At 39.7% G+C, this 20,481-nt stretch overlaps 2 protein-coding genes across 2 annotated transcripts in view; one reads left to right on the forward strand and one right to left on the reverse strand.

Moving 5' to 3' along the window:
* Window positions 1-20,481, reverse strand: part of EVA1A (eva-1 homolog A, regulator of programmed cell death) — a 320,400-nt gene that overhangs the window by 224,950 nt on the left and 74,969 nt on the right. The gene's annotated exons all lie outside the window — the stretch shown is intronic.
* On the forward strand, window positions 16,339-18,910 carry LOC142758976 (serine/threonine-protein kinase SBK1-like). The gene is made up of 3 exons (XM_075860748.1): window positions 16,339-16,456; window positions 16,790-16,992; window positions 18,131-18,910. The coding sequence occupies exons 1-3, from the start codon at window positions 16,339-16,341 to the stop codon at window positions 18,908-18,910; spliced, it is 1,101 nt and encodes a 366-aa protein (XP_075716863.1).

A 20,481-nucleotide genomic window follows, 5' to 3' on the forward strand; every position in this document is an offset into this window, starting at 1 on the left:
TGGTTATAGTCATTACCATCTGGCACTTTATATTATTTATTTTATATTAGATATACTCTCTACTTCAACTTTTTTTTTTTAACACAAAGTGATTTAGTTTTCACAGGTACATAGATGACTTTATTATTGAAACGTAGTTGAGCCGGATGTCAAGGTCAAGCTAGTTTGACATTGTAAGCTTCATTTTTGCACTTGTATTACTAGAATTGGTCCTTGTTTCTACTTCTTCAGACCAAACCCTCCCATATTTTATGTATAATCTTTTCTACTTTGTTTCCTGCTGTCCCCCTTATCAGATCACTTTAGATAGTAGCTTTAAAACGCAATTAAAACCAGATAATTCACAAACTCATTCTAATTAAGGGGTGTGCACACTTTTGCAACCAATTTCTTTTTTATTGCCTCAATGCTTCTAAAAGCGGCGCTGCCGGCAACCCTGCTGTGAAGGTAACTGCAATTCCCTGTACAGCCAGTGACCAGAAGGGGTCGGTATACAGAAAGAAACTAAGAAGGGGCGCTGCAACCCCTTTAATTTCAGGATTTGTGAGGGTCCTGGAAATGTAACACCACACGGCTATATGCCAAGATTATTTGCAAAGTTGATTTTTTACCTTTATTTGAAATGTATTAGAGAACAAAAGAGAAAAGTGGTTGCAATGGTGGACATGCTTCAATATGATGACCCACAGCAGAAGTGTGATGGTATATGAGGGACATAGATATTTTACTTTGCCCCCGTCCTACTCCTACCCTTTTGAATGGAACCAAATGTTGCCATTTTCCATATAATTTGAAATTACACTAATAAATGCACCTTACATAATGTTACAATTGTTTTTCTTTATGCTTCAATAAACTGATTAAAAATATTACATTGTTTTATCTAATTTCTTTATTAGCAGCAGATGAGAATCGAAAGATTAATAAAAAATGTATTTGTTTTCATATATTTATAATATGCAAATAGATAATTCATACATGGATATATTAATATCTAGATATGACAGACAGATGATAGATAGATAGATAGATAGATAGATAGATAGATAGATAGATAGATAGATAGATAGATAGATAGATAGATAGATAGATAGATAGATAGATAGATAGATAGATAGATAGATGATAGAGCGTCCACTTGGCAAATTAAGTTTAATGTAGATAAATGTAAAGTTATGCATCTGGGTACGAACAACCTGCATGCATCATATGTCCTAGGGGGAGCTACACTGGGGGAGTTGTCAGGGATCATTACTATGTATATTGTCTGAAAAATATTATCCTCACATATATGTATATACATTTCAGTTCTTTGTGTAATATACTGATATATATAACAAGTTCTTTGTTCATGTCGGACACACCTATGGAAGACACCGCCCCCTGGAATGCAAAGAGGAGTGTGCAGAAGAATGTATAGCAAAAGTTACAGCAGAAGAGCCAATGGAATTCAAGCAAGTCACACATCTATAGGGAGGGGCATGTGTCTTCTCTGTGTGTGTTTCTTTGTTCTGAATAAAGGGCAGTTCCTCCTGGCTGACATTGAAGCTGTACCTCAGACATTTGTGTGGTGTACTTCTTTCCAGGCATGCCTTCAGCTTTCAATTTACAGAGGTGGTTATTCGGTGTGAAATACGGACCTGACATTTGGTGCCGAAGCCGGGACCTCACTCGAGGAAAAATCAAAATCCGGACAGTCGACAATCACAGGGTGAAACAGAGGACTCAAAGTTGCCCACTGAAGGAATTTGATCACCTCCGCAATAACACGGTAAGCGAATTGATTTTATAAATCTTCGTCTTATCTGTGTTAGTGGGCAGTCTTGTAGCGATCTGTAGAACCCTTTTGTTGATTTCCTGGATTATCTCAGGCGACAGAGGTGATATTTTCCGCTGTGAGGTTGAAAACCTGTGAGACCCTAGTCGCGCCCGACTAACCATCCTCTGGGTAGTTAGGGACTGGATAAAGTTATATAACACGACCAGAGAGCTGCAGACTGTGGAATTTTTATATTTCCAGCGAGGCCAGAGAGTCTAAATAGATAAAGTTATATAACACGACCAGAGAGCTGCAGACTGTGGAATTTTTATATTTCCAGCGAGGCCAGAGAGTCTAAATAGATAAAGTTATATAACACGACCAGAGAGCTGCAGACTGTGGAATTTTTATATTTCCAGCGAGGCCAGAGAGTCTAAATAGATAAAGTTATATAACACGACCAGAGAGCTGCAGACTGTGGAATTTTTATATTTCCAGCGAGGCCAGAGAGTCTAATTGAATATTTTTGAGAGTCTAATTAAAGATTTTTATAATTCTAGCGAGATGTAATGATAAATACATTGCAGACTAGAGATTATACTATTTCGGCGAGACTTAGCGTTGGAGACTGTGAAATTATATTATTTCCTGCCAGACCAAGAGTTGCAGATCGAAAATTGTTATATAAATTACGTGTATAATATAGACTGTTAGAATGGATGGTTTACGGTCCATATTCAAATCATCAGGATCACCCGATCCTATTCATGATTTGGTGAAGTGAATGGAAGTTAGGAGTAAGAAAGGTATTGTATGTTATATGTATTAGAAAACAGGACCAGCCAACGCCCGGTAATGGCGTCCGTACCTCATGTTGAGTGTGTCCTCATTGTGGGTGGGAAACCACCCCCCCTTCACAGCTGCGCACTGTGTTTCCAATGGGAGAGGCTGCCCCCCCTGCCCCTGATGTGGCCACGCCCGGCCCAACCAAATCAGTATGAAATAATCACCTTGTTAATTTTGTCATTTGTAGTGTTTTTTTTCTATTTACAGAAGTTCCAGTCTAGTTCACAGATGAAGCAACACGTCATCATAATATAGAGATGGTGGCCGACAGATTGTATGGTTAAACATTAACGTAGATAATTCCTATACAATGGTGTGATGAATGATTGCAGATACGTATGTTGTTTTGCCGGCATTGAAAGTGTTAAGATTGTGAGAAGCTGTGAGTTTGTGACCCCCCCTCCCTCCCCTCTAAAGTGTGCTGTGTTTGGGAGGAGGAGGAGGAGGAGGGGGGGCTGACTGGGTGCAGTCTGCAGGGCTGATGAGACAAAGGGATTTCAATATGCACTGCTGAGATATATATATATATATATGTAATGTGTACAAACCGAAATAAATTTCTTCTCTTTTGCGGATGCGCTGTTGTTGATAAAAGTTACGATATTTATGTGTTCTGATATGATCAGATTTCATGTGTTTTGATGTTAATTCAGATGTATTAAACTACAGATACTGTGAGACACGGGGTTTTGAAAATGTATGTGCCCCCACCGTTCCCTATATATATATACAGTTTATTGGTTTGCAGTAATTAATGTTATCAGAGATAATATTTTTTTTTTGTTTTATTGAATAACAAACTACAATTGTTTTGCTTTTGATTTCACACATGAGTTATGTCATTGTAAAGATCAAATGTATTTTCGTCAGGAAAAAGTCATTTTTGTTTCAGGCTGTTGCACATTACAGGGGGTTAAACTAGTGCCGCACAGATAGAGTGCCAGACTTTGTTATGTTGAGATGTAGTTTTGAACTCTGCTACATTACTTTCGCAGAGTCCACAAAGGGGGGAAGGGTGAAGGAACTGATCAGGTACAATTTTGGTTTGTTTTGAGTTAATTAATTTGGTTTCAGAAGATCTAAAAATGTGTAAGAGACCCCAATGAGTAATCCAGATTAAATGTGTATGAGAGTAACCTACATTTTGAGGTTTGTGTAGATGGTTGTGTAAGATACCATCCCCCTCCAGCAAATTTACACAGGAGGCAGAGGTGACGTCACTCACACGAGTCTTTATGGATTTAGATGAGGGAGAAGGCAAAACAAAAATTGTCTGGACATTGTTAATTTGATGTAAAGTTTTTAGGAATGTTTTCTTTTTATTTGTTTTTGTATTAATCAAGTATTTGCAGAACCTGATAAAAGTGAGATTCTCAAAGTGCTCGTGATTATCAGATGAGTGTGGAGAAGTGTATAACATTTGGTTTTATTTTAGAGAATGAAGACGCCACCCCTTTGAGATGTTCTATCTATATGTGACATGGGTTTTTAATGTAAATTTGTAATAAAGAGATATTTTATTATACAATATGTACAAGACAGGATACGAGGCACCAGGTAAATTATCCAGAAACCACTCTCACCATCTTGTTCATCTCAAGGAGCGGAGCTGGAGGTGCTCGCTGAGGCTTGTAACCTGGCAGAAGGTAAGACGGCCGACATTTACACTGACTCTAGGTACGCTTTTGGCATCGCCCACAATTATGGGCCCATTGGTAGTAGGAACTTTATTGGATCATCGGGTAAGCCAATTGAGAGAGCGAGAGAAGACAGACCTGACAAAAAGAGTATGTGCGGCCAGGTGTCAGTAAATTGGCTTGTCCCTGGATACAATAATGCCACCACTAGGTTTGTAGCAGCCGGCATGATGTGCGCACGGCATGACATAGGTAAAACAGCAAAGGTACCTGTGAAAAGTGCAGCCCGGCCAGATTACCCGTCCCAGCGACTGCAGAACATACAACTACCCGAGGTAGAAGTGTATGACAAAGTGCTCATGTGTGTAGACCTGTTCTCGGTGGGCCTGAAGCCCGGCCTGTATTTTCCCCACTACAGACGTTGTGTGTAAGTGACAGGGGAACAATGTTATCCCAAGTATTGAACTGGTGTTTGTACAATGATAAGATGTCAGCAGTTCTCTAGACATTGTCCCAAAGTTAGTTTGTTTAATAACTGTATTTAAAAAGTTTAGTGGGAATATTAAATATTGAGGTTAAGTTTTATGTAAAGTTCTGGACCAGCCTTAGCATTGGACTATTAGAGTCATGCGTCAGATAAAAGGTACAGAAGTGGGATATTCCCATTAGAAAACATTTTTATTTATTTATTTTTATTTTTGTTGTGAAAGGGAAATTTTAGAGCAGAGAATTCTGTGCAGTGTATATGTGTATGTATAGATATGTATATAAAGAAAGAGAATCAGTTTGTAAGTTTTAGTTACTGACCAGTGTGAACGTTTAATGTAAAGATGTTATTTGTTAATGTTTTTCTTCAATTGAATTATCTGATTAAGATCAATTAATGTTTATGCAATAAAAAAGCTTGTTCTCCACAGGAAGTGTCCAACTGGGAGCGGAAGGCGGGAGAACCAGATTCTAACAGAATGTGGACGGATAAAGGAAGGTGAACGGTGGCACCCAATTCACTCTTGATGGCACTTGTTTTGATGGTGTATGACCTCACATATGCCCCAAGACTGCAAGGATCGATTTGGTAAGATCTAATTGGTATGTCCCAGGTTTTACAGCTGTCGCTGCTAAATTCTGTTAGAGCTGTTTGATTTGCCTACAGAACAGTCCTGGCAGACCGGTGCCAACCTTATCATACCCGCCTCCCACGAAGAGAACCGACCTTGAGAGGCCTTCCCAGGTAGAACGAACCAGGTTAGAGTAAGAAAAATAGGTTTAAGACGCTTGTCAGATAAACATGTGGAATCTGTGTATCTTTCTGTGAGGTGGAGATGTTCCAGGCAATCAGCTGAGATCAAGGTACAAATCCTGCTGAAAGGGTATCACCAAGTGCAAATGAAATGTACCCAGTAAGTTACACATCTTCTAGGTGCCCTGTCCATTGTAACAGAGAAGTTTTTCCTTATATAAAGGTGTTTGATGTCATTTAGGGGCCTGACATTATTGTATGTACTTAGAACAACGTTTATAATGTATGCGGATGATGTTATCACCAGATTAGTATTTATTTTAACAATTGACAAGAGTTGGGGGTCCCCAGCAAGTGCCAGTAAACATGAACTAGAAGACTTTTAATATGATGAACTCCATCACTGAGATGCGGCAGGCACAGCCTGAGCCAGTACAACGCGTTTATCATGAACTGACGGCAGTGTCACAATTCTAAGCGGCCGCCCAGACGAGTAACTTGCCAGAGGAAGAGTACAGATGCGGAGGGTTTGATAGTCACAATACAACTCCACTAATCCGCCTACGTGGGATCTCACCCCAGGCTCACAACATGCGGTGCTATGTACAGCCTGATGACGTAAACTAAAGGAGACGTGTCGGACAGATGAGAAGGACCAAACCAAGTCCTGATGACATCAGCAAAGTAAAGACCAAAGACCTGAGTGAATCCGTCAGCAGGATCAAGTGTTTTGATAAGTAAGTGACCAGGAGGGGGTAATAATAACTCCCCCACTGGACACCAACGTAGTCTGACTCCACAATTGTGTGGGTTACCCTGAGGGTGACAGTCAGTGAAGAGCAGAAGACAGGAGAAGAAGAAGACGATGGTGTACAGGACTGGCAATGAACTGATGGGACCCGAGACCTGAGGGTGATAGCATAAGATTGGTGATAGCATTATGTTATTAGCTGAGGCCCTATTGTTTATAATGTCTGAGGTTTATAATTATAATGTGTGTAAATATGCCACGGTGCTGCAAATTACAATCTGAGGAGTTTTATGTGAAGGTCACTGTGCTGCCCATGACCTGTCATATCTGCAGGGGTAAAGTCCCATTAGGACAGTAAGTGACAGTGCGACAATTATTACTGTTAATAAAAATGTAGACCGGATTAATATATATATATATATATATTACAACCAGCAGCGGTTTGTAGATTATATCAAGACAACCATCCTGTATCCAGAGGAGAATAGGGAAAGTTAGGACCACTCCGACACCTTGGAAGTCCAGGTACAAAGGGGGGTTACTCATCAGGAGTAGCTCGTCTCAAGCTGGTGAAGAAATCCAAAACCCCTACCCGCCTGGTTCGAGTGGTCAGTGGTAGGTTGCTAGGCAAGACTCAGGGATAGAGTAATAATATTTTTAGGGGGGACTGTCAGGGATCATTACTATGTATATTGTCTGAAAAATATTATCCTCACATATATGTATATACATTTCAGTTCTTTGTGTAATATACTGATATATATAACAAGTTCTTTGTTCATGTCGGACACACCTATGGAAGACACCGCCCCCTGGAATGCAAAGAGGAGTGTGCAGAAGAATGTATAGCAAAAGTTACAGCAGAAGAGCCAATGGAATTCAAGCAAGTCACACATCTATAGGGAGGGGCATGTGTCTTCTCTGTGTGTGTTTCTTTGTTCTGAATAAAGGGCAGTTCCTCCTGGCTGACATTGAAGCTGTACCTCAGACATTTGTGTGGTGTACTTCTTTCCAGGCATGCCTTCAGCTTTCAATTTACAGAGGTGGTTATTCGGTGTGAAATACGGACCTGACAGAGTCACGTGTTGAAAAGGATCTGGGTGTACTTGTAAATCATAAACTAAATAACAGCATGCAATGTCAATCAGCTGCTTCAAAGGCCAGTAAAATATTGTCGTGTATCAAAAGAGGCATGGACTCGCGGGACAGGGATGTAATATTACCACTTTACAGGGCATTAGTGAGGCCTCATCTGGAATATGCAGTCCAGTTCTGGGCTCCAGTTCATAGAAAGGATGCCCTGGAGTTGGAAAAAATACAAAGAAGAGCAACGAAGCTAATAAGGGGCATGGAGAATCTAAGTTATGAGGAAAGATTAAAAGAACTAAACCTATTTAGCCTTGAGAAAAGACGACTAAGGGGGGACATGATTAACTTATATAAATATATTAATGGCACATACAAAAAATATGGTGAAATCCTGTTCCATGTAAAACCCCCTCAAAAAACAAGGGGGCACTCCCTCCGTCTGGAGAAAAAAAGGTTCAACCTGCAGAGGCGACAAAGCTTCTTTACATTGAGAACTGTGAATCTATGGAATAGCCTACCGCAGGAGCCGTCACAGCAGGGACAGGAGATGGCTTTAAAAAAGGCTTAGATAATTTCCTAGAACAAAAAAATATTAGCTCATATGTGTAGAATTTTTTTACTTCACCTTTCCCATCCCTTGGTTGAACTTGATGGACATGTGTCTTTTTCAACCGTACAAACTATGTAACTATGCAACGAAAAAGTTGTTGTTTCTTAGCAGCAGATGAGAATCGAAAGATTAATAAAAAATGTATTTGTTTTCATATATTTATAATATTCAAATACATAATTCATACATGGATATATTAAGACATAGACAGACAGACAGACAGACAGACAGACAGACAGACAGACAGACAGATAGATAGATAGATAGATAGATAGATAGATAGATAGATAGATAGATAGATAGATAGATAGATAGATAGATAGATAGATAGATAAATATGAGATAGATAGATAGATAGATAGATAGATAGATAGATAGATAGATAGATAGATAGATAGATAGATAGATAGATAGATAGATAGATAGATATAGATAGATATGAGATAGATAGCATTTGTATGATTTTGCTCTATTGTGAGGCACAGAAATTAATAAAAATAAATAACTCTGTGGTGCCCAAAGATCTTTCTGAGATAATAGAGAGTGGGGGATGGGGGTGTCACCTGTTCAGGAGACTTGTCTATTAGCCGGGGCAGAGAGCTTGTAGACTACAGATTATAGCAGTTGGTTGTGGATCCCAGCAGGGGATCTTGGGATCAGTCTATTGTTGAGACACTTGTAACATTAAAGGGATTACTCAACGCCACCTTCTTTAAAAAAAAAAAGTTGTATGCTTACATTTTTAAATATACTTCAATATGACACACAAATGTAAGAGATAGATATTGATAGACAGATAGATAGATGGATGGATGGATAAATGAATGGATGGATGAATGGATAGATGATAGATAGATAGATAGCAGTCAGACATTTTTTGTAGTTGATGAGGTTTGCACACATGTTAGATGGAATTTTGGCCCACTCCTCTTTGCAGATCATCTGTAAATCATTAGGATTTCGAGGCTGTCGCTTGGCAACTCGGATCTTCAGCTCCCTCCATACGTTTTCGATGGGATTAAGGTCTGGAGACTGGCTAGGCCACTCCTTGACCTTAATGTGCTTCTTTTTGAGCCACTCCTTTGTTGCCTTGGCTGTATGTTTCGGGTCATTGTCGTGCTGGAAGACCCAGCCACGAGCCATTTTTAATGTCCTGGTGGAGGGAAGGAGGTTGTCACTCAGGATTTGACGGTACATGTCTCCATCCATTCTCCCATTGATGCGGTGAAGTAGTCCTGTGCCCTTAGCAGAGAAACACCCCCAAAACATAATGTTTCCACCTCCATGCTTGACAGTGGGGACGGTGTTCTTTGGGTCATAGGCAGCATTTCTCTTCCTCCAAACACGGCGAGTTGAGTTAATGCCAAAGAGCTCAATTTTAGTCTCATCTGACCACAGCACCTTCTCCCAATCACTCTCAGTATCATCCAGATGTTCATTTGCAAACTTCAGACGGGCCTGTACATGTGCCTTCTTGAGCAGGGGGACCTTGCGGGCACTGCAGGATTTTAATCCATTACGGCGTAATGTGTTACCAATGGTTTTCTTGGTGACTGTGGTTCCAGCTGCCTTGAGATCATTAACCCCTTAAGGACGCAGCCTAGTTTTGGCCTTAAGGCTCAGAGCCCATTTTTCAAATCTGACATATTTCACTTTATGTGGTAATAACGTCGGAATACTTAAACCTACCCAAGCGATTCTGAGATTGTTTTCTCGTGACACATTGGGCTTCATGTTCGTGGTAAAATTTGGTCGATATATTCAGTGTTTATTGGTGAAAAATTGCAACATTTAGAGAAAATTTTGAAAAAATTGCATTTTTCTGAATTTAAATGCATCTGCTTGTAAAACAGACGGTTATACCACCCAAAATAGTTACTAGTTCACATTTACCATATGTCTACTTTAGATTGGCATCGTTTTTTGAACATTCTTTTATTTTTCTTGGACGTTACAAGGCTTAGAACATAAACAGCAATTTCTCATATTTTTAAGAAAATTTCAAAAGCCTTTTTTTTAAGGTACCTCTTGAGTTCTGAAGTGGCTTTGTGGGGCCTATGTATTAGAAACCCTGTTAAGACACCCCATTTTAAAAACTAGACCCCTGAAAGTATTCAAAACAGCAGTTAGAAAGTTTTTTAACCCTTCAGGCATTTCACAGGAATTAAAGCAAAGTGGAGGTGAAATTTGCAAATTTCATTTTTCTTGCTGAATTTCAATTTTATTCATTTTTTTTTCGGTAACACAGAAGGTTTTACCAGAGAAACACTACTAAATATGTATTGTCCAGATTCTGCAGTTTTTATAAAAGTCCCACATATGGCCCTACTGCGCTCGTGGACTAAAACATAAGCCCTAGAAGCAAAGAAGCACCTAGTGCATTTTGAGTCCTCTTTTTTTATTAGAATATATTTTAGGCAGCATGCCAGGTTTGAAGAGGTGTTGAGGTGTCAAAAAAGTAGGAATCCCCCAATAGTGACCCCATTTTGGAAACTACACCCCTCAAGGAATTCATTTAGGGTTGTTGTTACCATTTTGACCGCACAGTTTTTTCACAGCATGTATTTCAATTGGGCTGTGACATTAAAAAAATGACATTTTTTCCAATAAGATGTAATTTTTAACCAAAATATCTTATTTTCACAGGGAACAAAATACTCAATTTTGTTGCCCAATTTCTCCTGAGTGCATCAATACCCCATTTGTGGCAATAAACTGCCGTTTGGGCCCATGGGAGGCCTCAGAAGGGAAGGAGCGCTGTGTGTTCTTTGGAGTACAGATTTTGCTGGTTTGGTTTTCGGGTGCCATGTCGCATTTGCAGAGCCCCAGAGGTATCAAAGCAATGGAAACCCACCGGAAGTGACCCCATTTTGGAAACTACACCCCTCAAGGAATTCATTTATGGGTAACGTGACCATTTAGACTCCATAGTTTCTTCACAGAACTTATTTGAATTGGGCTGGGAATTAAAAAAATATATATATTTTCCAATAATATGTCATTTTAGCTCAAAAATTCTTATTTTCACAAGAAATAAAATACTCCATTTTGTTGCCCAATTTGTCCTGAGTGCGGCAATACCCCATTTGTGGTGATAACCTGCAGTTTGGGCCCATGGGAGGGCTCAGAAGGAAAGGAGCGCTCTGTGTTCTTTGGAGTACAGATATTGCTGGATTGGTTTTCAGGTGCCATGTCGCATTTGCAGAGCCCCAGAGGTATCAAAGCAATAGAAACCAATCACAAATGACCCCATTTTGGAAACTACACCCCTCAAGGAATTCATTTATGGGTGTTGTGACCATTTTGACCCCATAGTTTTTTCACAGAACTTATTTGAATTGGGCTGGGAATGAAAACAAAATTATTTTTTTCAAATAATATGTAGTTTTGGCTGAAAATTTCTTATTTTCACAAGAAACAAAATACCCCATTCTGTTGCGCAATTTGTTCTGAGTGCCGCAATACCCCATTTGTTGTGATAAACTGCCGTTTGGGCCAATGGGAGGGCTCAGAAGGAAAGGACCACCATTTGGCCTACTGGGGATTTTCTAGTGCGAAGTCATGTATGCAGAAGCCCCTGAGGTACCAGGACAGTTGAAACTCACAAGAAGTGACCCCGTTTTAAAAACTACACCCTTAAGGCATTCATCTAGAGGTGTAGTGAGCATTTTGACCGGAGACCTACACCCCATAAACTGTAATGTGGGTTCTCCCGGGTATGGCAATACCCTACATGTGGCTGTTATCAGCTGCCTGGACACACAGCAGGGCCCAGAGGGGAAAGACGGGGGGGGGGGATAAGCTGTGCGGAGTGCATCAGGGTAAGTAAAATTGGGGTAAATTATAAACCAAGGGATGTATGATAAATTTTAAAACACTTTCATACAGAGCTCTGATTATTCGGGACACGTGTCACATTGATATATTGTGTCATCCATTATCGCCCTCTTATAGCAGACTTTGCACCTCTTTTGACTTTTTCCCTTCTTGCCAGTTTGGGGAACTTCTCCTGGAAAGTGTTGCCCTGGTACGATGCGTGTGGGCTCGCTTCCAGAAGTACTGGGTGCCCCCCCTTCTTGGTCCCTAAAGATTAGGTTCTTGATAATCACCTCTTGAAATTCCAGGAAAGTTCCCGTCTGGCCTGCACATCGACGTAGCATGTACGCATTGTACAATGCCATCTGTATGATGTGCCCGGCCAGCTTCTTATACCACACCGCATGGCGCTGTAGGGCTTCAGGGCTTGATCTTACAAGTCCATCCCTCCCATGTACCTATTGTAGTCCAGGATGCAGTCTGGTTTGGGGGTGGCCTTTCCTTCATATATCCTAAACCTGTAGGTATACCCTGATGCACTCTCACAGCTTATACATCTTCACGCCATACCTTGCCCTCTTACCCGGCAGGTACTCGCGGAATTGAACCCTCCCTTTAAAATGTACCAGGGACTCATCAATAGAAATACACTTCTCGGGGGTGTATGCTTGGGAAAACCGGGCACTGGAACGGTCTAATAGGGGTCTCCGTTTATACAAACGGTCAAAACTGGGGTCATCTCGGGGTGGGCACGGCTCATTATCAGTATAATGTAAGAAGCGAAGTATTGCCTCATTTATTTATTTTTTTAGGTTCCAGTTCAGTTCTGAAGTTGCTTTGAGGGGCCCATATATTAGAAACCCCTATCAAATACCCCATTTTAGAAACTAGACCCCTCAAAGTATTCACAACAGCATTTAGAAAGTTTATGAACCCTTTAGGTGTTTCACAAAAATTTAGAGCAAAGTAGAGGTGAAATTTACATTTTTTTTTTGTCAGAAAATCCTCTTTATACCATTTTTTTTATAACACAAAAGGATTTATAAGTGAAACGCAAATTAATACGTATTGCCCAGATTCTGCAGTTTTGAGAAATATCCCACATGTGGCCCTCGGGCGGTAATGGACTGAAGCACCGACATCCGAAGCAAAGGAGCACCTAGTGGATTTTGAAGCCTCTTTTTTATTAGGCACCATGTCCGGTTTGAAGAGGTCTTGTGGTGCCAAAACATTGGGAACCCCCCAAAAGTGACCCCAATTTGGAAACTAGACCCCTTGAGGATTCCATTGTAGTTTTCTTGGGGTGCATGCGGCTTTTTGATCAGTTTTTATTCTATTTTTAGGTGGCGTGATGACTAAAAAACAGCAATTGTACTATTGGTTTTTTTTTCGTTTTTTTTACAGCGTTCACCATGCGCTATAAATGACATATTCACTTTATTCTGCGGGGCGATACGATTACGGCGATACCAGATGTTTATAGTTTTTTTTATGTCTTATGGCGTTTGCACAATAAAATACGTTTTGTAAACAATCATTAACTTTTTGTGTTACCTTATTCTAAGAGCCAGAACGTTTTTATTTTTCAATCAATAAAGCTGTGCGAGGACTTATTTTTTGCGTAACGAACTGTAGTTTCGATCAGTACCATATTTAGGTACATGCGACTTTTTGATCTCTTTTTATTCCATTTTTTGGGAGGTGAAGTGACCAAAGAATTGTGATTGTGGTTCGGTTTATTATTATTTTATTTTACGGCGTTCACCGTGCGGGATAAATAATGAAATAATTTTGTAGTTCAGGCCGTTACGGACGCGGCGATACCAATTATGTATAGTTTATTTGTTTGTTTATATATTTTTATTAATAATAAAGGACTGATAAGGGAAAAAGGGGGATTTTTACTTTTATTACTTTTAAATCTTTTATTTTCTTATTTTTACACATCTTTTTTTAACTTTTTTTTTACTTTATTACTTTGTCCCACTAGGGGACATGAGGGCAGGAGTCCCTGATCGCTATTCTAATACACTGCACTACATGCGTAGTGCAGTGTATTAGAACTGTCAGCTACTCACTGACAGCAAGCATAGTGGGTCCTGACGTTGTCAAGACCCACTAGGCTTCCGTCTATGTCATACCCGGACGCCATTGTTTGGTGTCCGGTTGCCATAGTCACCATCGCCGGCCGCTATCGCGTAGCAGGCCAGCGATGGCAGCTTAACCCCTAAAAAGCCGCGATCTCTATAGAACGCGGCTTTTAAGGGGTTAATCAGCGGGGACACAGCGATCGGTCCCCGCTGTAGGAGCTGTGACAGCTGCTGAACAAGACAGCAGCGTCACAGCTCCTGTATGTGTCGGGAGGACGGCCGAAACGGCCGTTACTCCCGAGACGTACTATTACGGCATGGAGCGCGAACGATACAGCTGCCATGACGTAATAGTACGTCAAGGAGCGGGAAGGGGTTAACAAGTTCCCCCCGTGTAGTTTTCGGCTGAGCTCTCACCTTCCTCAGGATGAAGGATACCCTACGAGGTGAGATTTTGCCAGGAGCCCCAGATCGATGTCGATTGACAGTCATTTTGTATGACTTCCATTTTCTTACTATTGCACCAACAGTTGTCTCCTTCTCACCCAGCGTCTTACTTATGGTTTTGTAGCCCATTCCAGCCTTGTGCAGGTCTATGATCTTGTCCCTGACATCCTTAGAAAGCTCTTTGGTCTTGCCCATGTTGTAGAGGTTAGAGTCAGGCTGATTAATTGAGTCTGTGGACAGGAGTCTTTTATACAGGTGACCATGTAAGAGCTGTCTTTAATGCAGGCACCAAGTTGATTTGGAGCGTGTAACTGGTCTGGAGGAGGCTGAACTCTTAATGGTTGGTAGGGGATCAAATACTTATTTCTCTGTGCACAATGCAAATAAATATATATAATATTGACTATGTGATTTTCTGTTTTTTTAAAAAATATAATCTATCTCTCACTGGTAAAATTAACCTATCCTAAAAATTCTAGACTGTTCATGACTTTGACAGTGGGCAAACTTACAAAATCAGCAAGGGATCAAATACTTATTTCCTTCACGATAGATAGATAGATAGATAGATAGATAGATAGATAGATAGATAGATAGATAGATAGATAGATAGATAGATAGATAGATAGATAGATAGATAGATGATAACTCCATCTAAAGCTGAGAATGGAGAGGATCACTTTCTGCTGGGGACTATCACATTTTTGTATCATCTGACAAGTAACCCATTCATTGTAAGTGACGGCTTGGTCTACATGTGCAATGATAGGAGTATAAGTTATAAATGATAGGAGTATAAGTTATAAATGATAGGAGTATAAGTTATAAATGATAGGAGTATAAGTTATAAATGATAGGAGTATAAGTTATAAATGATAGGAGTATAAGTTATAAATGATAGGAGTATAAGTTATAAATGATAGGAGTATAAGTTATAAATGATAGGAGTATAAGTTATAAATGATAGGAGTATAAGTTATAAATGATAGCAGTATAAGTTATAAATGATAGGAGTATAAGTTATAAATGATAGGAGTATAAGTTATAAATGATAGGAGTATAAGTTATAAATGATAGGAATATAAGTTATAAATGATAGGAGTATAAGTTATAAAGAAATGATAAACAGACATGTACTGTAAAGCTGGAGGGTGAACCTTCCAGACAATCATTCTGGTGGGGGGCCGATGTACCCCAGTAACACTCTATGTATATGACTGACAGCTCTTCTTCTATTTAGACACCTGTATGACCTTGTCATAGTGTTAACCATTTCATAGTTTTCTTGTAAGAGATATAATATGGGAGGTTCAACTTACATTTAGGACTTATTGTTGTTTCAACAGGACACAATCCTGAATAAAGAACATATACATGATACATATAGGAGTATACATAAGGTTGTTGTCACCACAGCAATAGGTAGAAATGGACCTTAATATGTCAAAAGCTCCTAAATCTCTTCAATTAATTATATTAAGAAATGGCAAGTACTAGTAACAATAACACATGGACTCCTCCCTGACATCCTTAATTACCCGAGTTATTCATATATTGTCCAGTCACAAAAAGACCCAATGAGACATCAAGTTCTACGTGATACCTGCATTTACATATACAAAGAGGTCATTTACATCCAATTATATATGGATGGAGGAACCTCAACTCTTGGCCACATTGTCCTTATAAGAGACAGTGGACCTCTTGCATTGCAGTCATTTCTGGTAAGGTGGACCTGTCTGCAAGTTCTTCTCATCCAAAAGATCAACTCCTAGAGAGTCAACCTTGCCGTTTGTGAGACTGAAGCTCCTGTGCTCCATAGGAGGGAATTCTTCTTGGGGAAATCCAAGTGAATCTTCATTGCCCAGGTAAGTTTCAATCTTATGCTGTAAAGTTTCTAACTTTTTGCCAACTCAATAGATTTACCACTCATAATCCTCAATTATATGATGTTCTTAGTGTAATCTTCAATGTTCATGTTATATGTCTCCTATATTTTCTAATAGTAATTTATTTTGATTGTGTGCATAGACAGAGTCTCTTCTAAGCGATCATGGAAAAGACTCCAGAATTTGAGATCCAAAAGATTGGAGAAAATGATTTCCAAGCGCTGAAGAATCTGGGCAAAGGGAGCTATGGTGAAGTTATCATGGCTCGTGAGAAGAAGTCTGGTAAGCCTAAAAACTGTCAATCAGAGATCAATTTTATGGAATAATCTTTATAAAATTAACCACAAATTTTTTAATTTTTCAAAGTTCTAATTCCATAATAGTTTTTTTTATATGGCTTTCATAGTATAGAATGTGATTAGGATGCATCACTAGCAGTGTCAAAGGGGGTCTGAGCTCTTTACCAGTGGTGGTCCCTATTGCCAGACTTCATCAATGGGATCTTCACAAATGTGTCTCAGTTGACTAGATTTCACCTTTAAAGACTATTATTAGAAAAAAGGGTAATTCTCCGCATAGTATTTGAGTTCTAAATATATATTTTCTTCTAAATAGGTAAAATTGTTGCCCTGAAACTGATGAAGAAAGAGAGAACAACGTTGGAAGCTTTCCTCAATGAGCTTTGCGTGTCCATCTACCTGTCAAGCTACAAAGGCATCATCTTCACTTACTCAATCTGTATGGATTTCGTTGACCACTACGTTCTGATCCAGAAAATGGCTCTTGCAGGATCCCTCCACTCCCTCATCCAGACTGGTGTAAGTATTTGTCATATATTTGCTGTATGTCATAAATGGGTATGTCCTCAGGGTATGTCATAAATGTCATATAGATGCAGGTCCTACCTCTGGGACCTGCACCTATCTCTAAAACATGGCCCCCTTAACCCCATTTTATTGCTCTGTGTTGTAGCTGAAAAGTGCGACACCCGACCATGAATTACAGAAACTGCGTAGCTCGCTTAGCTACGCTGTCTCCGTAACTCCTATAGTAGTAAATGGCAGTTACGGAAGCCTTTGTAGCATGCGAGCTACGCTATTTCCGTAACTACCATTCAGTTCTATGGGACTTATGGAAACGGGGTAGCTAAGCGAGCTATGCGATTTCCGTAATTTATGGTAGGGAATCACATGCTTCAGCCACAACACAGAGCAGTAGAACGGGGTACCCCGTTCTAGAGATAGGTGCGGGTCCCAGAGGTGGGACCCGCATCTATCTGACATTTATGACATGTCCTGTGGATATGCCAGAAATGTCTCTAATGGGAAAACCCTTTAAAGTGTAGCTAAACGTTTGACAAACTTCTGACATGTCATAAACACATGTCAGAAGTTTGGATTGGTGGGGGTCCGAGCACTGAGACCCCCACCAATGTCTAGAACGAAGCAGCTAAAGCGTTTGTGTTAGCGCTCAGCCGCTTCGTGTCTGTTCGGCTTTTTCCGGAAAGCCGATGTATCGGAGTACGGACTCATAGACTTTCTTTTGAGTCCGTACACCGATACATTTATTTCCAGAAACAGCCGAACAGACACGAAGCAGCTGAACGCTCACACAAACGCTTTAGCTACTTCGTTCTAGCGATTGGTGAGGGTCTCAGTGCTCGGACCCCCACCAATCCAAACTTCTGACATGTCACTATGACATGTCAGAAGTTTGTCAAACGTTTAGCTACACTGTAAATGTTTTGGGATATTTAGTAATTTAAAAAAGAAAATCTTTTAAAAAAACAAATTTCACTAGGGATAGTCTGAAGGAACGTGGTCATGAATGGTGTTCTTAGTTTTCCTTACAGACAGATGTTTTTATGCTCATAGACTATTTCCACATTTGCTTGATATAGACACATTTTTATATCCAGATAAAGTACGATTCTAAAGTTCTCTTCTACTTTTTCAGGTGGGAATTCCAGAAGAGATGGTGAAGCGTTGTGCGTTACAGTTGACCAAAGCTCTAGACTACATGCACAGTAAAGCACTGGTGCACAGAGACCTGAAACCAGACAATGTCCTACTAATGGACAAGGAATGTTACCACATTAAACTGAGTGACTTTGGCCTGACACAGATTACAGGAACCCTTGTTCCATACATGTCACCTATTATACCCTACATGTCTCCAGAACTTTGTAAATTGAAACGTAAAGAAACCATTGTCTTGGACCCTAGTGTTGACATATGGGCTCTAGGTGTGCTCCTCTATGTTGCATTCACTGGATCTGTTCCATGGAAAAGAGCAATAAAAAAAGATCAACGATTCCTGGAATTTATCTACTGGCAACGTTTTGTAGACCATATTCCGCCTCCAAAACATTGGACCAAGTTCAACAGGAAGGCTCAAGATTTATTTCATGCACTGCTCTCCAAAGATCCTTCCAGCAGGTATTCTGCGACATCTGTCCTGAACCATCTTGACTTTCCATGGGGAGTAGATGACATTCCAGAAGAAACCTCTGAGATTGTTCTTGAAGAGGATATTGAAACGGGAGATTACGAGAGTGAAGTCATTATAATAGAAGGAGAAGAGGAGTTAATTGTAGTGGAGAATCGTGGGGATATTGAATGCATCATTCTACATGATACCACAGATGACTCTTCTTCCAGTTCCAACCACCCAACTGTGATGATTTGGGGGGATAACACCAGCCTTTATTTAGGATCTGAGGTCGAGGTCATTTAGACTTTACCAGTTAAGGAAGTGATGACATCAAAAACTTCCAAAGTATACAAATTGGAAGCCAGTGTAAGCCAACAATATAGTTAGTTTATTGCTGGTTCCAAGGGAAAAATGTTCTCATGCACTTTACTAAGGATTTAATCTGCTCTTTTCCCTGCTATTTTTAGAGCATCATCAGTTTGAGAAGTGGTGGGTAGGTTTGGATATCCGCAATGATTACACAGATACGACTTCTACCTCCCCAGTTTAGTTTCCTTGCTTCTAGTCAATATTATTCAAGAAATTGTAAATTGGAAAGGATAGAAAAAGTTATTAACACACCATCTTCACTATTTTGAGCTCCAATGTATCCTTGGGTGGTGGCCTAGACAGACATCGGAGCATTGACCGGTCTCCCTGAGCTTCAGCCAAGGAAGGCAACTTGTCCCTGACCCTTGTGGGGCCTTCTGGTTTAGAAGATTGTGGAATAGGTTAAAGGCCTTTCTCATTTTGGGCAAAGCATGCAATGCCAATACTATATTTTTTGTCTCTTAATTAAATATTGTCTCTAATTCTATTCCACTTATTACCTTTTATCATCTTCTTCAGACCAAAGCCTGCCATATTTTAAGTATAATGTTTTTTACTTTGTTTCCTGCTGTCCCCCTTATCAGATCACTTTGGAAAAAAGTGCACACTTTTGCAAGCAATTTCTTTTTTATTGCCCCAATGCTTCTAAAAACGGCGCTGTCGGCCACCTTTCTGTGAAGGAAACTGCAATTCCCTGTACAGCCAGTGGCCAGAAGGGGTCGGTGTACAGAAAGAAACTAAGAAGGGGCGCTGCAACCCCTTTAATTTCAGGATTGGTGAGGGTCCTGGAAATTTAACACCACCCGGCGATATGCCAAGATTATTTACAAAGTTAATTTTTTATTTTTATTTGAAATGTATTAGAGAACAAAAGAGAAAAGTGGTTGCAATGGTGGACATGCTTTAATATGGTGACCCACAGCAGAAGTGTGATGGTATATGAGGGACATAGATATTTTACTTTGCCCCCGTCCTACTCCTACCCTTTTGAATGGAACCAAATGTTGTCATTTTCCGTATAATGTGAAATTACACTAATAAAATGCACCTTACATAATGTTACAATTGTTTTTCTTTATGCTTCAATAAATTGATAAAAAATATTCTTGTTTTATCTAATTTCTTTTTTAGCAGCAGATGAGAATCGAAAGATTAATAAAAAATGTATTTGTTTTCATATATTTATAATATTCAAATACATAATTCATATATGGATATATTAATACATAGATATGACAGACAGCAGAGGCGTAGCTAGGTTCTCCTGCACCCGGGGCAAAGATTCAGCTTGGCGCCCCCCCCCCCCCATTTATTTCCCGACATCTCCCCTCGCCATGTTTTCTTTCCCTACCAATCAATGAGGTGTAATTTTTTTTCACAATTTTTTTAATGTAACTCTAGTACAAAAGCATTTCTACATTTTACAAGCGATGTAGTTCTATAATGTAATTAACATAAAAATAAATGAAAAGAAAATAAATTAAAGAGGCCACACACAGCCCCCT

This window comes from Rhinoderma darwinii, chromosome 4, assembly GCF_050947455.1.
Source record: "Rhinoderma darwinii isolate aRhiDar2 chromosome 4, aRhiDar2.hap1, whole genome shotgun sequence".
NCBI lineage: Eukaryota > Metazoa > Chordata > Amphibia > Anura > Rhinodermatidae > Rhinoderma > Rhinoderma darwinii.